The sequence below is a fragment of the Rhinolophus sinicus genome, chromosome 15, assembly GCF_057876585.1.
Source record: "Rhinolophus sinicus isolate RSI-liver-muscle chromosome 15, RSI-T2T, whole genome shotgun sequence".
NCBI classification, from domain to species: domain Eukaryota; kingdom Metazoa; phylum Chordata; class Mammalia; order Chiroptera; family Rhinolophidae; genus Rhinolophus; species Rhinolophus sinicus.
In genome coordinates this window covers 26,450,339-26,470,012 of record NC_142515.1, presented here as the reverse complement: position 1 = coordinate 26,470,012, position 19,674 = coordinate 26,450,339, and the positions used below count along the sequence as shown (strand labels likewise).

At 35.6% G+C, this 19,674-nt stretch overlaps 1 protein-coding gene across 18 annotated transcripts in view; it reads left to right on the top strand.

Moving 5' to 3' along the window:
• The window catches only part of LCOR (ligand dependent nuclear receptor corepressor), a 126,709-nt gene that overhangs the window by 87,973 nt on the left and 19,062 nt on the right, over positions 1 to 19,674 (top strand). For 5 of the 18 annotated variants that reach the window (XM_074339289.2, XM_074339291.2, XM_074339290.2 and 2 more), the window contains one exon: positions 1,914 to 11,424. The exons of the other annotated variants lie outside the window; for them this stretch is intronic. In XM_074339289.2, coding sequence (XP_074195390.1) covers positions 1,914 to 2,883 — 970 coding nt within the window. In that variant the 3' untranslated portion in view covers positions 2,884 to 11,424. Of the gene's footprint in view, positions 1 to 1,913; positions 11,425 to 19,674 lie in introns of those variants that run through there. 18 annotated transcript variants of the gene reach the window in all.

Here is a 19,674-nt window from a genome sequence, read left to right as displayed (position 1 = left end):
TAAGAATTGTCTAATTCTTCCTCTATGTGTACATAGTAATCATTTAGAAAAGTCAGGAATTAATGATTTAGATATTTAGGTGCCATATTGGGAAGGCATTTCCATAAAACTGTGTTGTGACCAAAAATCAATTTCATCTAGATATGAAAAATAACTTCAGTATATTAAATTAGTTAATATTTAGGTTTATTTGACTTTTACAGTATCAACATGGGGAAATTGTTTAGATGGTAAAGAAATAAGTAGACACTAAATGGACTAACCCTTTGACTTACTCTTAATTACCTTCAAATTGAAGGATTTCTTTACTGACTGACTTCTAAAAATGATCCCTTTACTTTCTTTAAAATTCCATCATTTTCCCTTTTCTGTCGTCCTCTACTCAATCTAGAAATAATTTAATTCATTTTGCATAGCTTACTAATCTTTTTCCTTAAGCCCTGCTTTTCACTATAGTTTTTATATATAAGTCGTCATGGTCCCAAATCATTCGGTTCCATTTATATATTAAAAACACTTGAGTTGTGTAATTAAGGACACATGTAGGAGAAGCATAAGTACGGTTTGTATGCATGAATCCCTTGCTTAGGGTTCACTTAAAACTTGGCCACCAAATCTATGTATTAGTATATGGTTGAAGTTGTGTTTATCCCTCTGAATGGAAAGAAAGTGTTTTCTATGTGGTATTGTTTTCTGGAATACAGAAACACTGACAATATTGCCCATCTTTTAGTTGAATATTCATTATTTTCCTTATTATGTTTTTTAGCAATAACAGTACAGAGTCCCTGTAGGCTTTTGGAGAACATAGCTGGTTTATCATTTCTGTAATTTCCACTTTTGTGCCTAGTTAATGTAATTATTCCCCTTGGGCATGCTTTACCAGTTGCCAGTTTTATCATTGGTGATCTTTCTCTATTGTGAAAATGAAAACCTTATGAATTAACTTTGTGTAAGTAGTAGACATTTTAAGCATTATGTGAAAAGTTATTCACTTGAAATTTAAAAATTAATGTTTGGTATCTTAAGTTTTTTTAAAGAAAACTGCTACAAAATTGATTATATATATACCTGTGACAATAATTACTTTCACTAGAACTTAAGGAACAAAGGTTTGGGGAAAATAAAGTGCAGTTTCTTTAAAGCTTGGCTTATTTCAAATGGAGAATCTGTGGTAGTCATGTATCTGGAACTAATAGTGTTTTAAAATGAAGAAGTGTGGTAAGTTATAATGCGATGGGTATTTTGGTTTGGGTTGGGTTTTTTTTGTTAGTTTGTTTTTTTCCTGTTGGGGCTGGTAGCATATTTTTTTCCCAAGCAAAATAAGAAATGTTATTTGGAGTTGTCTGATTTTTGATAATGAACATCAACTTGTTTGTGGGATAAATGAGCAGTTATCTCTGGGTTCCACCAATGTAAATGGTTCCAGTTTTATAGCTGATTGTCATGAATGTTGGATGTGTTGCGTTAAAATAAATAATTTGGCTTACTCTTTTATTACTGTACTTGTTTAGTGGTAACGTCACGTTGGTAACACAATTGTGTGTAGATCTATGGAGACTTGATGATTACTTTGTAATTAATAATTAAGGTGCTATTTTCAGACAGTTGCGCGAAACTTTTTCTCCGAAAATTTGTGAACCCAACCAGAGACCAGCTGACAGGTTTAATTTTTCTTTGCCCAAAAAGCTCCTGGTTTTTTTTCTTTTTTCCTTTTTGTTTTTTTGTGAACACGTTTTAAAACTAACTGCTGAGACCATTTTTTTTTTTAATTTTAGAGAAAAATAAATAAATAACACAAACACAAAGTGATGTTACCCAAGCAAGGCCTTCTAATAAAGGAGTGGTCCCCTCACCCATCCCTCCCTACCTGTGCAAGTCCTGCTCACATCAGTTTCCTTCCATCCAATTAGGCGACCTGGGAGACCCAGCCAGTACCGCCCAGACGGACTTCGGAGTGGTGATGGGGTACCTCCAAGAAGCTTACAGGATGGAACCAGGGAAGGTTTTGGACACTCCACATCACTCAAAGTTCCATTGGCTCGATCCCTGCAGATTAGTGAAGAACTACTGAGCAGAAACCAATTGTCCACAGCTGCCAGCCTTGGGCCATCTGGATTACAGAATCATGGACAACACTTAATATTATCCAGGGAAGCCTCTTGGGCAAAACCACATTATGAGTTCAACCTCAGCCGTATGAAGTTCAGGGGAAATGGTGCACTCAGCAACATCAGTGACCTTCCTTTTCTTGCAGAAAACTCTGCCTTTCCAAAAATGGCACTTCAAACAAAACAAGATGGAAAAAAGGATGTGAGCCATTCATCTCCTGTAGATTTAAAGATACCACAAGTTCGAGGAATGGATCTTTCTTGGGAGTCTCGCACTGGTGATCAGTACAGCTATAGCTCTTTGGTAATGGGTTCACAAACGGAGAGCGCGCTTAGTAAAAAATTGAGGGCTATTCTTCCAAAACAAAATAGAAAAAGCATGTTAGATGCTGGACCCGATTCTTGGGGCTCAGATGCTGAGCAGTCTACCTCTGGACAGCCATATCCCACCTCGGATCAAGAAGGAGACCCTGGCTCCAAGCAGCCTCGGAAGAAAAGAGGGCGTTACAGACAGTACAACAGTGAGATACTGGAGGAAGCAATCTCAGTGGTTATGAGTGGAAAAATGAGTGTTTCCAAAGCTCAGAGTATTTATGGGATTCCCCACAGTACACTGGAGTACAAAGTGAAGGAGAGGCTGGGCACTTTGAAAAACCCTCCAAAGAAAAAGATGAAATTAATGAGGTCGGAGGGGCCAGATGTTTCTGTAAAGATTGAATTAGATCCCCAGGGAGAGGCAGCACAAAGTGCAAATGAATCAAAAAATGAGTAGGAATACTGTAGAGTGCCAATTACTGTACAAACTGGGTGAGCACTACTGCTGTCATTGCTTGCACCTAACTTCATTTACTGTGACACTTGTTTCTTTGCAGAATTTGCATTGACTTGTGTGTACAGAGGTGAAAAGTGCATTCTGAATGTTGCATATTTTAAATTTTTCATGTGCTGTATGGCTCGGGATATTGTTTGGCCTTTTGCATGTTTCTCTACAAGAGAATTGAGTTACCTCACAGAGAACAGATAACATGGAAGTGGACTCCTTGCCTGTAGAGCCTGCATGCTCTTCTTTCCTTTCCTTTTCTTTTTTTTTTTTTTAAGTTATATTTGCCTTTCTTTAAAAGGAAAAAAAAAAAAGCCCCCTTTTAGAAGCCACCTCTGTCATACTGGGAGCTTTTTCATTGCAATTGGAAAGCCATCTTATAAAATTATTCATATTTTCTTCTACAATTCAACTAATTGAAGGATTAAACTAAAGAAAAAAACTCTTTAAGAACACTGAACTTTAGAATGTAAGGAATTTCGTAATTCGATGATAAAGAATTATTTGGGTCAAATCACATTTTAGGATTTTTTTTCTCATTGTTAAATTTACTTAACAAGTTAGCGATCTATTTAGTGCTCACCCAGAGGGGAAGGAGGTGGGAAATGTGCACACACTACCTTCAGAAATGCTATGGTTAATTACTTTGTAACACTACCTTTGCTGTAATTTCATTTGGGATTTTCTAAGGGTAGAATTTGGTCTCACCAACAAGTGAGGATATAGCCTTATTTCATAGAGGACGAGCTCCGTTCTTACTCAGGAGCAGTCAGGGTACATTACATAAAACAGGAGAGGATGCCTCATTTTAGCAAACTAAGTTTCTTTATATTCTTAAATCCTTTTACGAATTTGATCATGTTCTAACGACTGAATGTTGTTGCAGCAACTAGTAAAAAATATACAAGATCTGTTTATTGGGGAATGGGAGAAATGGGAAAAGAAATGTGTGTAAGTAATTATAATATTGTGAACGTGGTATCTAGAATTTACAGCCTCAGTAGTCTGCCCAAGTATCCATATGAATGAAGGATCCATGTTTATGGTGAAAGAAAAAAACACAACCCCAAGGTAACCTAATATGATTTAGGTTGCATTTCAATTCTAATAATTCAATCAGTAATCAAGATCATTAGTTTCTTTTTAAACTAATCCAGATACTAGTACAGGAGGGGAGGGGTTGATGGTTTTTTAGTTTTTATTTAATTCATTGCTTTGAGTCTTTTTTTCTTTTTGGCATCCTACATAACAGCCCCTTTATAACTTTCTGATATTTGCTTATTTTTTATGGTTGTGTAGCACACAGTTCAGGACCTTTCAGATCATGTTTATATAAGCACTCCTTGAAGAACATCTAAGCTTTTTTTTCACATGGGCTTTTAAAATCATAGTAATTAAGTTGGGAACATTTATTTTCTACAGTTTTTGGCAAAAAGAACTGATAAAGCCTATGAAATTTAATTTTGCATTATAACCAAACTGTTTGTGCAAAACAAAATCCATACAACATACACCCTGTATTCTAATCTACTGAGAAAGATGGTCAGGCCCTTCTAAATGCTTAACCGAAAACAAAAAAATCATTGTAGTTTTTGTATAAAATGAAATCAAACTTGGAGTATTAAATTAAGGCTGATGATTTCAGGTGAATGCCAACAGTTTAAAGAGAAGTAGGTCCAGATATTCCCAAGGCATAAATTCTTGACTGGAAACATTGGAGCAGTTAATTAGGTTGTGGATAGTTTTCCCTCAGCAACTTACGTGTTCAAAGGTTAGGCACACCATTGCTGTTATTAAAATACATGCACTGCTCATTCTTGATGTAGCCTGGGCTTGGGTTCCTCTTTTGGTTTGGTTATTTTGTGTAGCAGTTTAATCAGTAGATGACTGAGCCTGTTTTCTCTTAGCTCTCTAGACTTCTCAACAGAAAAAGCAGTTTTGATTTCAGAGGAGTATATGACTCTGCAGTATTTTCTAGCCTAGCTGGAAGTTGCAATAAAAATACTCTATGAAATGTATGGTTTTCATCTGCAGTTGAAGGAAGTTGTTAAAAGTTTGCTGAAAGCAAAGGGCTAAGCTTATGAAGAAATGCCTCCTTTGTTCCACACTCAATAATTTGTCACACACAATTAATTGTAGTCATGGTGCCTTTTTGCATGATGCTTGGGGTACTCAGTAGCCCAAGATTGCTACAGAAAGGTCCTTTGAGCAATTAATTTGTGCTTGCTTTTATCCCCTCTCAGAAAGGTTTCATTAAAGGCCCATTTAAAAATTTGGCCCTAAAATTTCAACTTTTGTAGAGTTTTACTGTTCAGAGAGGTTTAATCCTGTGTGGTAGTCTATAAAGTGACGTATGAGTTGAGTTATGTAAATTTTGTCATTGTAGTGTACATGGAGTGATCTCATTTTACTAACATAAATATTTTCTATGTGTGTTTCAGTGGATGACAATCGAGCAGCAGAAGAATGGTGTGCCTACCCTTTAATGCTGCAGTTTAAATAAGAGAATTTGTATTGTGTCATTTCAGATTGTAGGCTGAGAGTTGTAAATAGTGAAAATTTGAGTACTTCTATTATTTGTTTTGGTTAGAAAATGAATTTAAAAAACAAACCAAACTCTAAACTTTCTCAGATTAAAAGTCCTGAGACCTGAAGATTGTAATATTCATGTCTGTGAAGCTTTTAAACATTACACTTGAGATCAGTCATGACTTGATATTCAGGTAAATTTTCTTTTCCAAGAAGCTTTGAATAAGCATATTTCCTCCAAAGGTCTCTGTCTCTGTCTCTCTCTCTCTCTCTCTTTCTCTCTCTCTCTCTTTCTCTCTCTTTCTTTCTCTCTTTCTTTTTTTTAGTGTAGATTATTTTAAAGCACTAATTGCATTACTTTGGTAACTGCAATATAAAATAGCCATTATTGTTTTGTGAAGCATGGTTGAAATTAGATAGTGGTCCCTTTTAAATTCCATGAGCCTCTCAAAAAAAAAAAAAAAAAAAACCTTTAAAAAAAATACGGAAAGCTGCTGAATATTTCAAAAGATATATATTTTACCTTATTGTAGGTTTTGTAAAGTTAGTTTGTAATATTCAGGTGCACTTTTAATGTTAAATTTTGTGTTCAGAGTTCCATTATACCATGTATTTCTTGGAGGTGGCTCATCACATGGCTGGCTGTCAGTCTTGGTGCCGCAGTGATCCCTTAATATTTGATTTCTCTCTTGATTTGCCACTATTCTGTATTGGCACTTTCAGTGTAGATATTCTAGTTTGGGGATGTCCTCATAAGTGTGTAATAGAGATTGGTCTATTCGCATGCTTAATTTCTGCTAATCAGAGTTTTGCATGGCCAAAACAACAGTTGACCATTTTTATGGTATGGGAAAGTATAGTTCACAACTGTTTTTGTCACAAAAGCCTTTTCTCCTCTCATTTTTCAGTAGGCGGATGATGACATACTCAAACTATATGATATTACTCAAACTAGTGTTTGAGGAGACATTATTCAAAATCAGTTCTTGGCATTTTTTATGAGAGAACATTGACATTATAGAGTAGATAAGCTATGGCACTATAAAATAAAAAACACTAATTCTGTGGAAGGATACCTAGTTGGTATTTTTATCATTAGCTTTCTCATTTCTGAGACAGTAGAGTCATCAAGCTTGACAGTAATGTATTATATTGCTTTGTTCAGTAGGCTTACAAGTGACACTGAACTATGTGATGAGCTGTACACTTATTTTTGTTCCCCAAATACCATGAAGGACAAGGTCTCTCTTTCAGGAAAAATAATTTATATTTGTGTGTAATACTTTTTACTATTAAGTTTGTTGTTGTTCTGAAGTTTAGGTGTTGCTTGATGAACCTTTACTGCAGCAGATCATGGATATGAGTAAGGCTTTGTGTGGTAATAGGGGTCCTTATGTGAAAGTAATTACTATTCAGTTCTGGTGCGCAAGCTCAACAAGTGTGAAATGTGTATTAGCTTGATTTGGTACACTTTTACTTTACGATATTGAAGTGCTTTTAGAATTCTGGTTATCTTATATAAACCATTACCTCAACCAATTGGCATTTCCATTCTCCAACATTTTACCTGAGCTGTAATATGAGCTGTATGGGATCAGATAGTAAAACAGTAAGGCACAATGAGAAGTTTAGTTCCCAATTTTCTGGAGAGAACTCTAAATTAGACTAAAAGTAACTACCTGCAAAGGCCCATATCATAACTACCTTCTCTCGTTAGGCAGTACATAGCAGCCTGGGAGCTGCTAGTGAGCTGTGTTCTCCCTCCGCCCCAAGTAAGCACACGGTGCAAGGCCTGTTCTAAGCCTTCGTGATTCTCTTACATTTCATTGACCCAGAATAGTGAAGTTTGGATTCAGTTAGGTATTTTTATAAAACAAATTAATGAGTCAGCCCAATGTCAGAACCTGAAATTTTAAGTAGTTCTGACAGATACATGACAGCCGGTGTCATCATCTCTAACAGCTATTACCCCTGTGGATTTAATTTTGAAACCACATATTTTTGCTTTTGTAATTACTCTTTAAATTCCAGAGGTTGTTTTCATATGAACCACCCTTTTCTATATATTCAGGTTGCTGTCATTGGTAATAGAATATGGCAATAGACTGAATTGCTCCACTTAATCTTTTATAGGAGACATTGAACGTTATAGGTTCAATTTTGATGTTCATGAAGATATCAAAGATTGTTTTCCTTGTTACCTTTCCATTGCAGTTAGGTCTTCATTAATACTATGGTCAGGCCAGTGTTGTTAAAAATGTAATGGCTTTAGCCCATTTAGGAGACTATTAAGCTATGTGAGGATTTTTTAAAAATCTAATTGCTTTCAAACTACTGAAAAGGAAAAAAGTATAATTGTGGTACAAGGAATGCAGACCTCCAAAGTCGTCTCAGTTGTTTTTGGGGGGTTGGGTGGGGGGATTCATTCTGTCCTTGAGACTTGAGTAGGATTTGTGAACATGGTGACTGAAGAGAAAATAGAGGAAATTCTTTGCATATCCTGTCTCTTATTCCCAGATAATCTCACAGTTGCCTTTTAAAGGAGCAGATATTAGCCCTGTAGCTGTGTGCCCTAAGTGTTATGAAGGAGATTGGGGGAGAGGGGTGGAAAGTAGGATGGGCAAGTATGAAGACTTGAGAAAAGCCTAAAGATTCTGTCCTACAATGCGAAAAATGAGTCGCAGGATAGATAATGTAGTAAAGTTGGGCCATCTTCATGTGATAGTCAGAAAAGTCTTTCAGATTGTTTGAAAGTGAAAATCAAGGCTAATGTTGATTTGACAAACAGTAACGTGAGTTAATTCTGCAACTATTGGGGGTAATTTTAAGGTTTCCAGTTCATTTAAAGCTATATCAATAAAAGCCGAAAAGCAAGCACTTTTAGTTAATCATAGATTTATTGGATGTTGCAGATATTATAATCATACTATTTAATTTTTATTGTTTGAATATGGAAATGAACTCTACCCCATCTTGAACTGTCATTGAACAGACTCAAGATGATCTTTTCAACACTGGAAATGACCCTACACACATACCAAAAAAAATTGAAAGCAGTAAGACATATTTGAAGATCCATACCTCTTAGACTTTTTAGATTTGGGAAAGAATTTATAAACCTATAACCAGTATTAGTACAGTCTTAGATTCCTTGTTCTGCATAATTGCACCCTTTCTCAGGTATGTCCTGAAAACAAATTTTAAAATAATCTCTTCAGAGATTAGAGTCTCAGTGGATAGTGTGTAAGGGGACTGGGGGCGGGGGGGTTGGACACAGGACACTGACACAGTAGAGCAGGGATTTTTAACATTCAATAGCCAAATAGATTTTCAATCTAGACTATTTTTACCCCCTCAGAATGAGTGAAACAACATCTGTTATGTGGTAAATACCTGGTGCTACACTCCTAAAAGTTTTCTTTTATCCAGGTGACATTTTTTTTCCTGCTTGGTGGAAGGGTATATAGTAAATTTTACTGTCACTAGAAAAGCACTTGTTTGAAATGTTTTAAGTACTACAAAAGGGATAATTCAGCACTTTTTCTGTTACAACACTAAAGTCTTAATTTATCTTCAGAGTCTTAGGTACTGTAAGTTTTAGGGTGATTACTTAAAAATATAAAACATACTACATAATATGGGGTCAAATCACATTTATATACATCTTGTCTTATTAAAAAAAGACTAACATTTTGTACCTTTTAAGCAATTCCAAGTGATTGCTTCGTTTTTTTCCCATTTCATTAAGTATTTCAGGCTTAAGAATTGGAATTTGAGAGGAGGTGAGGGGATGATCCCCCAAAATGAAAAATTGTGTCAGACCATTTTAGAAAAAGTAAATTGCTGGGAAATTGGGTAGGGATTCTCTCTCCCTTTAAGTCTTCAGGGAATGAGCAGTATTTAGAATCTTTGGCTGAAATTCAAGCCTTTTTACTGTGTAAATTTTTAATATTAATTCACTGACATGCTTTTTACATCAGAGGACTGAAAATGGATCTTAATGTTTTTAAGTTGTGGAAGGGTATATTTCTAAAATGAGGGGGGGATAATTAACTAGGTTAGTATACCAGCATTAGTAAGTTTAAGGAATTTTAGTATGTAATAGCAAAGTGTTTGATTAAAAGTCTAATCCTATATTGCTAGTCGAAATTAGTTACATTCTGATCTAGGAAAGATATAGTCATTGATATGCTGTGCTGTCAGAAAACCAGACTAAGAAACCTTTATCTGACTCCCACATGTTGCTTGTTCTGATGGGATGTATACTTTACAGCAGCTTACTGCTGCTTTGAGAAGAAACGTATAAACTATACATTTGGAGTGTTTGCATATAATTCGTTATAACCTCCACTTTAAACTGTCAGACATTGGTATTTTATCAGTCCACACTGTTAAATAAAACTAATGTTCTTAGGAATCCAACTTGTACACACTGTTTAAAAACCCTCAGGGACAGTTTACACACTATTCTCACTCAATTCAGGTACTTTGATGCTATTCTTAAACCTAGCAGTGACTTCTATTTTTCTGTTTTGCTTTTATTTCGACGTGCTGGTAGCACATCCTTGATGAATGTCAACTTAAAAACTCAGTTCAGGTATCCAGGTATAACTCAGCCAAACAGATTTTAAAGCTGCATATAACTCTCCAGCACACGGTGCCTCACACTCTTATAGTGGCATTCTATATATTCAGTTATTACTACTGAGCAGATAATATGGGGGTTCCTGTTAACAGTGTATTTAAAAAACAAAATGTGCATAAATGTATAGCCAGCACATGCACCACACACACACTTAAACTATGTTTTTAAATGCCACTAATAGCCAGCACAATTAAACAACATTCCTTGCTGCTTCTGAAGAATACAGATGCGGTCCCTCTTTGATGTGGCTCTTGCTTCTTCACCATACTACTACTAAATTCAAGCACTGGTCCTTGGGTGTCTGACCTCTACATTCTAGTTTATGCAATGTCTTTAGCGAATTCTGTGCACTGGCCACTGTGATGGAACCATTGGGCCAGGAGTGCTCTGAGTTTATTAGTAGTGATTCTGCCAAAGTTGGTGTTGTAACACGAGTATGTAAATGTCAAAAAATTGGCAGAGGTCTGGGTCTGCATATCAGCAGACAATTTTGTCAGTATATTTTGTAGCCTTGAAGTCCTCGGTGACAAGTTTCTTCTGATGCGAAGTTCTAATTCGAGTATTTTAGCCCTTTGCATCTTTAATGTTAATACTTGTCTACTAGAGGTCTTTATTCATTAATATTCCTTTTGTTTTCTACAGTACTATCTGTAGTTAACAAAATAGATTATTCCTCTGCTTTAATATTTGATATCTTACATCTAAAAAGGAATTCTCCATATATAAAACCCATAGCCTTTGACGATAGGAAAATGGCATCATTCAGATTTCTAGAAGTTCAAGTGTCATGCGACAAAACAGGAACCCCCTTTACTCTTATGGACCTCATTTCAATATACTGTTTACAGTTTAACGGAATTGTATAATTTAATATTTCTCTTGTACTGTAGTTTATATTTATTTACAGATTTTTTTTGTACTGTGTGATTTGAACTTTTGTTCCTTGCTATGATCAATGTTTATGTAGTAGAGCACTTATGATCACAAATTAAGTTTTTTGGTTTGATTGCACTACATTAAATTTTTAATGCAGTTCTGATTTTTGACTGGACTAAAATAAGCTGTGTCTTAATGTATGTGATGAGTACTTAAAACTTTAATCCATGTGGTCCCCCTTTTTGTTTTTTTGCATTGTATGTCAAAAGCGCTAGTTCTTTCGTGCATGTGTAAGATTTAATGGTTCCATTGTATTATTTGACCATGACATTTTGGAGAAACATTCCCAGCTGTAATGTTGTGTATGGTAGTTCTCACTGGATGCTAGACTTTTCAAAACCACTATTCTTCTAATAAATTTTGTTGTGAAAAACTGTTTTAAATGCTTGGTATCTAGTTTTTAATATTTTAAATCCACAAACGGGGTAGAATTTTGGGGTGTACTATAAATGCACATGATAATCAAAATCGGTTATTTTTTATGATACTTTCCAGATGAAATCTCTTAGATAACTAGAAGTTGTGGCTTCAAAATTGTGCTTCAGTTTTTGGATGCAGTACTGCCTTGTAACTCTTTGCCTTTACTAATCTGATACTCCCCTGCCTAAGTTTTCTTCATTGGATTATTACCTATAAAAAAATATATTCAACTAAACAAGATATGTTTATATTTTCATAATACCTGCTTTCTATACTTAGTTTTTCATAATTGTTTTAGAGTAAAACTGTATGCTGAGAGTACTTCCTAAAAAGAATAATGATTTAGTCATTTTTGTTTGCTCTTTTCTTGAGACGTAAGTGTGAAAGCAACACTGTCAGTCAATGAAGGTTATTATAGTAGTTGGGATTCTGGGAAGGATGTTGGTATTTCCTTTTTCCGGACAAAGAAAGAACAGCATAGATGTTGCTCAACATTCATACTGTGGTCTCTAGAAACTAGGTGTATAAAGAAATTTTGTATTATAAAGTGATTCCTGTTGTAAAGTGTTTGAGGAACAGCGGGATTATAATGATACAGGTTAGAAATGATATGAGCAATATATTTTAGACAGCTGCCTTTTTAAACTCATATACATGTAATTAATGTAGGCTGATTGAAACGATTTCTGATCATTTCTAATGGCATTTTATATTTAAAATGTTATTCTTAGTAGTTGGTCTAGATTATCTTTTAATTTTTTTCTTATTTCTTTGGCTGTCAAGCTATTTCTGCCTTTTGGGCTGATGTTTATAAAATTAGAAATGTTTGTTGGTAAAGGCTTGTTCATTGGCTTCATTTGTTCCCTTAGTTATATCACATTTTTGTAGAACATTTTTCTGAAAACCTAATTATTATTTCTTTGTAAATTTCAACGCTGTAATTTGTTTCTTGTCATTATCCATTCTAAACTGGTGGCTAGATCAGTGTAGTAAGATTATAATCTATCGTCTTGAATATATTTTAGTGATCCTGTCTTCAAGTTGATATTTAGCCCTTCAGTTGTTATGACCCTATTTTTTTAAAGGAGTTATTCTAATCCATAATTTTCTTCTTTGATTCTGCGGATTCTTTGGAATTTATTCAGGGACCCTATGTCTTAACAAGGTGTGGGAATCAGGGAAATTGCATAAGGGAAATGGAGTGGAAAAATGGAAAATGGTATAGCTTTCTGCCATTTTCTGAGTTGTGGAGTTATTTTTTCCCCAAGGACTGTGAATTCTTCTCACCAGACATTTGTATTCAAGTGTAAAAGCATAAACCCAAGTCATATGATGTTAGACTTTGTAGCTGAAATATGTGAAAAAATCCTTTTTTTTTTAGTATTAAATCTTAAATCTGAAGCTTTTTATAGGTATGTAAGAATACTATTGTTTTTTGACTAGTGGTTTTACAATGTTAATTGTACTCTTGCCAACTTTATTTGATCAGCAATATGGAGTGATAAGGGATTATTTGGCACTTTAAATTTCTTTCAACTTGGTGTATACTGGAAATACCATTCTTTTTTCTCTTTATCTGTAAAGTGAGGATGTTGGTCTGAAAGCCCTTTAGACCTCTTTTCAACCCTGTCTATTAAAAATGCAAGTTTCTTATTAAATGTGAGACAAATACACTAATTATATCTGAACATTGAGAAATACAGTAACAACCCTTTATTGAATAATAAGGCCTTAAAAACCTTAGGTCTCAATTTTGCATTGTAGCATTTTCTAAAGGAAAAAGAACTGGTTGTCATTTTTAATTCCTTTTATTTAAAACAAGTCCATTTTGTTAAATTTTTATTATGAACCATATGAATGTGGTGATACTTTTGCAAAGATGGGCTTGAGCAGTTACTTTTATTCTAATTTCAAAGTACATTATTCATAATATCTATTTCTGTTGTATGCAGGCTTGTTCTACTATGAACAAGTTAGAACACAGAGAGTTCTGGGGCTCATTGGATGTAATCAGTCTCAGTCAGAACCAACCTTTCAAGAATACAAATGCCCGGGTCCTGCACCAGAAATCCTGAATGAATCCGTTAATAAGAGTGAGGCTTGCGCATGCTACAAATTTTCAAAATGTAACACAGGAGGGTTTTTTTGGCTTGGAGTTTTTAAATTTTATTTTTTTATTTTTCTTGCATTTTAAAGTTCATTTGTTCAAATCTTTTTTTTTTTTTTTTTTTTTTTTTTTATTGTGGCAAAAGACATAACATAAAATTTACCATCGTAACCATTTTTAAGTGTCCAGTTCTGTAGTGTTAAGGACATTCACACTGACCATAGGAGGTTTTGATTAACCCACTGATTAAACACTGTTGGTCCCATTGTAATCTTTCATTTTTAAAATGAAAAACGTGGAAATGGGGGAGTTTAAGAGACTTGGCCCTCCTTATATAATGAGCTGTCCTAATCCTCATGATTCCAAACCATTGTACTTAACCTCTATACCACTTTGTTATTCTTGACTCAACCTAGAATTAGAATGAATGAGGGGTTTTATCTAATAATTTTCTTTTCAGTTGAAACTTTCTGACTTAATTAAATCCCAGCTGTTAATTTAGTTTTACTCATCATTGCTTTTTAGGAAAAGAAATTATATTATGAAATTATCAGTAAAAAAATTACATTTGAAGTGTGTAAACCTTCATTGTGAAATAGAAGTCGTCGTTGACTCAGTGCTGGAGAATGTGAGTCCTAAAGAGTAGGGGAGGCGCAGAGAGAGAATAGCCCAAGTTTAAGAGGCAGAACTTGATGGGCCTGGTTTAAAGCTTGAACAAGTTATTGACCCTTTTTGATCCCAAGTTTTCTTACCTATAAAAGGGGGCTTATACTACCTACCGCAGAGATTTGCTCTGAGGCATAAATGAGATTTTGTATGTAGAACACTTAGCACTGCCAGGCTCTTTGCGAGTGCTCAGTAAACGAAAGCTAGGAGTGAAAGCACCTGATTGGAGTTACTTTAGTGTGAGGAATAGGGACGGAGGGAGAAAATCAGATTGGGAGCTGTGGAGGAAGCTTTTTATATTGATTAGAACTTTGAAAGCCAGGCAGATGAGTTTATATTAGCCTGGGACATCGGGCAGCCAATCTTGTTTTACTCGTCAGTCGGACATTAAGATGTTAGAACTACAGTTGAAATCTGGAATGCAGCTTTTTTGCATGTCTTGGTCCTGTTTCAGGGGAATTATTAAACTATTATTCTTTGTAAAGTAAATGGAATAAAAGTTGTTTTGAAAGTAGATGTTTAAGATTAAAAATTACCGTTACGTAGAGTTTCTCTATTTCCATTGTATACAGGGATTTTTGTATATTCAAGATTGAGATTTTACAAGATTTGAATCTGTAGCTTTCTCTTTATGTGGTGGTAGAGTATGAATAACAATGTTAAAAACTGAATGTGGGAGTGTGGAGATTTGTGCATGTATAGTGGTTAATCATCAAAACTTTAGTTTTCCAGTGAAAGAAGTTGGGGGAATCTTCTGCCTATTTAATGTGGTTTTAGTTACACTCTTAACAAATGGGAACTCTGCACATTTCAAACAGATAATTCATATCCTAGTTAGCACAGTTTAGAGGTGTTCATTCCAATGTCTATTAAATTGTCTTGAGACACTTTGCCAGGAAAGCCTCGCAGTGTAACTTTCGCTACCGTGTTTCCCCGAAAATAAGACCTAGCTGGACAGTCAGCTCTAATGCATCTTTTGGAGCAAAAATTAAGACTGGGTCTTATATTAATTTTTAATTTTCGCTCCAAAAGACACATTAGAGCTGACTGTCTGGCTAGGTCTTATTTTTAGGGAAACACGGTAGAGATGGGTTAAGAAAACCAGAATAGCAGATTTGTCCAGACAAGAGTCCAGACAAGATTCCCATTACAATGGGAATACGCTTCTTTTGTAATAACAATGAACTAAACAAAACCCCCCACCACGACCTTGCAGGGCAGTGTGTATGTGGCGGGGTGATCTACAGGAGGCATGGGGAGCTGACACAAACAAACAAAAAGACATTTCATAGTTCACATGACAGATCCCAGCCATACAAATGTGTTTTCTCTCATGAAATAAGGTGATATGTTTTTGACAAGTATTCCTAGTTTCTTTTTGGGTGAAAAGAAGAGAGACTGGCATATTACATATCTAAATAAGCAGATACCTGACAGTGTCCTGAGTTTTTCATGATTTTTATGAGATCTTCTCTATCCTAACTTTTCTCATGTTCTTGAGGTTCTTCATCTCTATTATTGATACCATACAAATCTGTCGTACGATCCTTAAACACGGCAGATTCTACTTTTGTCGTCATATAGTAATCACTTAAAATTAACACAATCATGGCACACCAAAGAAATATGTAACTAATTATTTAAAGGACCTAGACTACTTTGTAAAATGTAAAACATTAAAAAAAGAATTCCTAAGATAGCTTAGACAAGATTTAATGTCGTTTCTCACTTGTTCACCTCATGAATGTTGGGGGAGCTATATATATTTAAAAATTTAAAGTAGAGAGAAGCAAAGTACTCCTGTATTTACCATTCTCTCTAGGGTGCTCTTGGGATTAGTACCGTGTTTCCCACGAAAATAAGACCTAACTGGAAAATAAGCCCTAGCATGATTTTTCAGGATGACGTTCCCTGAACAAAAGCCCTGATGCGTCTTTTGGAGCAAAAATTAATATAAGACCCGGTCTTATTTTCGGGGAAACACGGTAGTCCTTTAAAACCATCCCCACCCACCTCTCGGGAAATACTGTTGTGAATGTACTGGAGTGGGGTGAACTCAGAAACATCTGTATATTCAAGTTTTTCCTCAGGAATATTGGAAGACAAAATGTAACCAAATGCATACACACTGCACACACACATATACATGCAACTTCGGTCTTTATTCTACCTCAATCTTATCCCTACTTCCATGACTTCTCTTGCTTTCAGTACACTATCCAGTTCAACCACACTGATTCGACTTCCCTTGGAGAATACTGTGTATAAGCTCCCTGCCACCAGTTTCCCATCATTTTAGAGTTTGCGTCACATTATCCAGAACTGCCACCTTAAAGCATAAAATCTGATCTTACCACCTTTTTTTGCATAAAACTTCTGTCAGCTTCCCACTGCTCACACTCCATGCTCCTTAGCACCTTCTCCCTGGGGGCCATGTTACATATTCTTACTCTATTCTCATGGTTTGTTTCTATCTTTTATTAAATAACACGCTGCATGGTAACACTTGACTTGGCTATCTCCTCCACTGGACTGTGAAGCTTCTCTATGTCCAGGACGTTGTCTTTTGTAACTTGGTAGCTTCACTGCCTAAAACTTCATTTCAAGCATAAGTAATGAATAAACTAACCCAATAAATTACTACATAGTGAAAATAATTTTCTTAGGATGTTTTTCAAGGGAATTGAAAAGGGAAGAGGAAACAACACAGAAGCAGGAAAAAAAAAACCTTTCAATTAAAAAGAATTCAAATCAACACAGCAGCGAGAGGAAGAAGGAAATTTTGAATGCCACACAGTAAAAAGAGTGTGGGCTCCTAACTGAAAGCACAGGAGGTTGCTAGGGTGCTCTCCAAGGTACCACAAAACTGGGATGAAAGATACTGCTTACATATCGGCTTTCAAAGCCATTTGTTTTTGACTGCAACCCAGAACCAGAAATACTTTACTAAGTAACCCAGCACACATCTAAAATCACTATCATTTCCTAAAGTCTGTTTCGACGTTTTTCTTAGTTACCATGCTCATTCGATTAATTTACATTTGTGCTCTCACCAAATAAGTATTTAGTTAATAACACTTGGGGATATTTCTACCCCCGCTTTCAGGAACTACCGTTTTTTAAATTTTTGCCATCCAGTCCAAAATCCCATGTCTTTTACAGCCTCTGAACCCTCCCTCCTTTTGTTTAACACCAAATGTCGTGTATTTGGTCTTGCACACATAGTCTTAACGTGGAATGATAGAAATAAAAATTAATTTGGTGGAAACAAAACTTCAGAAGTATATAGTTTGACAGAAATGTCTGTTTTGTGATCCCATTACATTCCTAGAGAGCATGTGGAAGTGTTGCTTTATGTCCCTTTGCTCTAACTTCCCACTCACCAAGTAACTGTCTGATAATATTTCGGCTTCCTCTATACACTTGCCTGCAGGGTACAAATATGGGAAAGAGTGAACATGAGACTCTCCTTGATAATTATATTTAATTGTAATTTAATAAATTTGACAATCTAGTTAAATTGAAGAGAAATAGGAGCTATAATACTCAACTGCTTCTATCATATTTAGATCCACTCTGAATAATAATAGCCTTTTATCAGGGATATGGAAGGTACACGGATGTGAACTAGCCGAGGGTAGATGCATTTCCCAGCGTACAGAGAGCAAGGACTTGTCAGCAGACTCATCCAGGCCCTAGAATATACTTACATGTTTGGTATTTTAAGGACCAGAAGGAGGAAATTAGGGAACATAATTTCAGAATATTGTCTGACAAACAATAGCAACAACTCTTATTACCTTGAAGAGGGGTGCTGACAATGCATTTTTGTGTTTTCTCGTATTTAAAGAGAATCAAGACATGAATTTACAGCTCTTAACTATTTGGTCTACTCTGTCTAAAGTGTTCTCTGACTTTCCCGTTTGGTTTTCCTGGGGCTACCTTTTTCTGCCAGTAATTAGCTCCTGTCCAGACATTCACTGTCTCTCTTGATCTCGACTAACAAGTCGAGAATATGTTTTGGTTATCAGTGATGTTGAATTTGCCACCAAGCAGTTTTACTGGTAGAGAGCATATATTGGAGAGACTACCTGAATAGCAATTCCAAATTCTAGACTCTTAAAATTGTCATTTCAGCTCTCTGCCACATCTTTATTTGATCTGTCTTTTACTCTAAGATAACATAAGCGTTGACCAGTCACCATTTATAGTAACCACAGGAATGCTTTCCTTCGGGAATTTAAGTAGTACAGTATTGACAAAGTACGTGAGTTCTGTGTGTAACCTCTGCTCTAGAAAACCAATGTTGAGTAAATCATGAAAGATAGGGTTGTGAAATAACACATCATTCTTAAACTATGCCTTTCCAAGTTTTTATGAATATTATCTTATCCTTTTACCACACCCTTAAGAATTAGGCATTGAACTGAGGCTAGAAAGACAAAGCGGTCAAGGTCGTGCAGGCCATTTCTCACCAAGGAGAGAAACGCAAAACTTGTCCAGGTAGCTGGAAGTCAAGTTTCCCTCTCCTACAGCCCTTCCTCCCATTGACCAGTCCTTAATGCTCTTTGATCTTAATGCTCTATAGTGGTGACAGTGAAATATTTCTGATTGATAAATTGATTCACTCAGCTGTTACAGAGCGTCCTATTGTTGAGCAGAATAAGCATGAAATCAAATAGGCAGTTCCAAAATATGTGATGAATTAGTTTTTATAAAGCTCTTTTTAAAATTAAATACTCAAATGATAGGAAATTAAAATTCATCTAAAACTTAGGTCCAATTGAGAAAATTTCTAGAGAAAATCAAACAAGGTTAAGAAGCTGGATAATTTAGACACACAGTCAAAAGTGATTTTATTACTGTAGTTATAAAGTTAGCTATTATAGCAGGGCCATTTAATGACACCTGGACAAAGGTTAGTATTAATGTAAAGGATCTCAGATCCAACTGAAACTACTGGTGAGCTCATGCCTCTGTGACCAGTTACCTACCAGACAGCAAAGATTCAGAATCCTAAAAACACTTCAACTCTGTGTGTACAGAACAGAACTCACCAGGTATGTACATGCCCCCACAGTCATCAGCCACCAGCTTCAGCGCCTGTGTTCCTAGCTCGGTAAATAATCCTGCCCAGGAAGCATCCTTGATGCTCCCTTTTTCCCTTCCCTCTTTCTCGCTAAGAGAAAACAAAAAAATATGAAATGTAGTCCCTACCTACAGTCAAAAGCTTATATTTGCTGGGAAAGCTAAGACAAGTCAGTAAAAGATAAACATGATAGAATAAATATACAAGACCCTTATAATTGCTAATGAATTTTACAAGCGTTATGGCTTAGGATTTCAGAAAAACATACAGTCACTCCCGGTGGAGATAATTTTGAGGTGGCTGTAACCGATAAGGAGCACCCTGTTTCTTGCTCTGATGACCTGTAGTTCA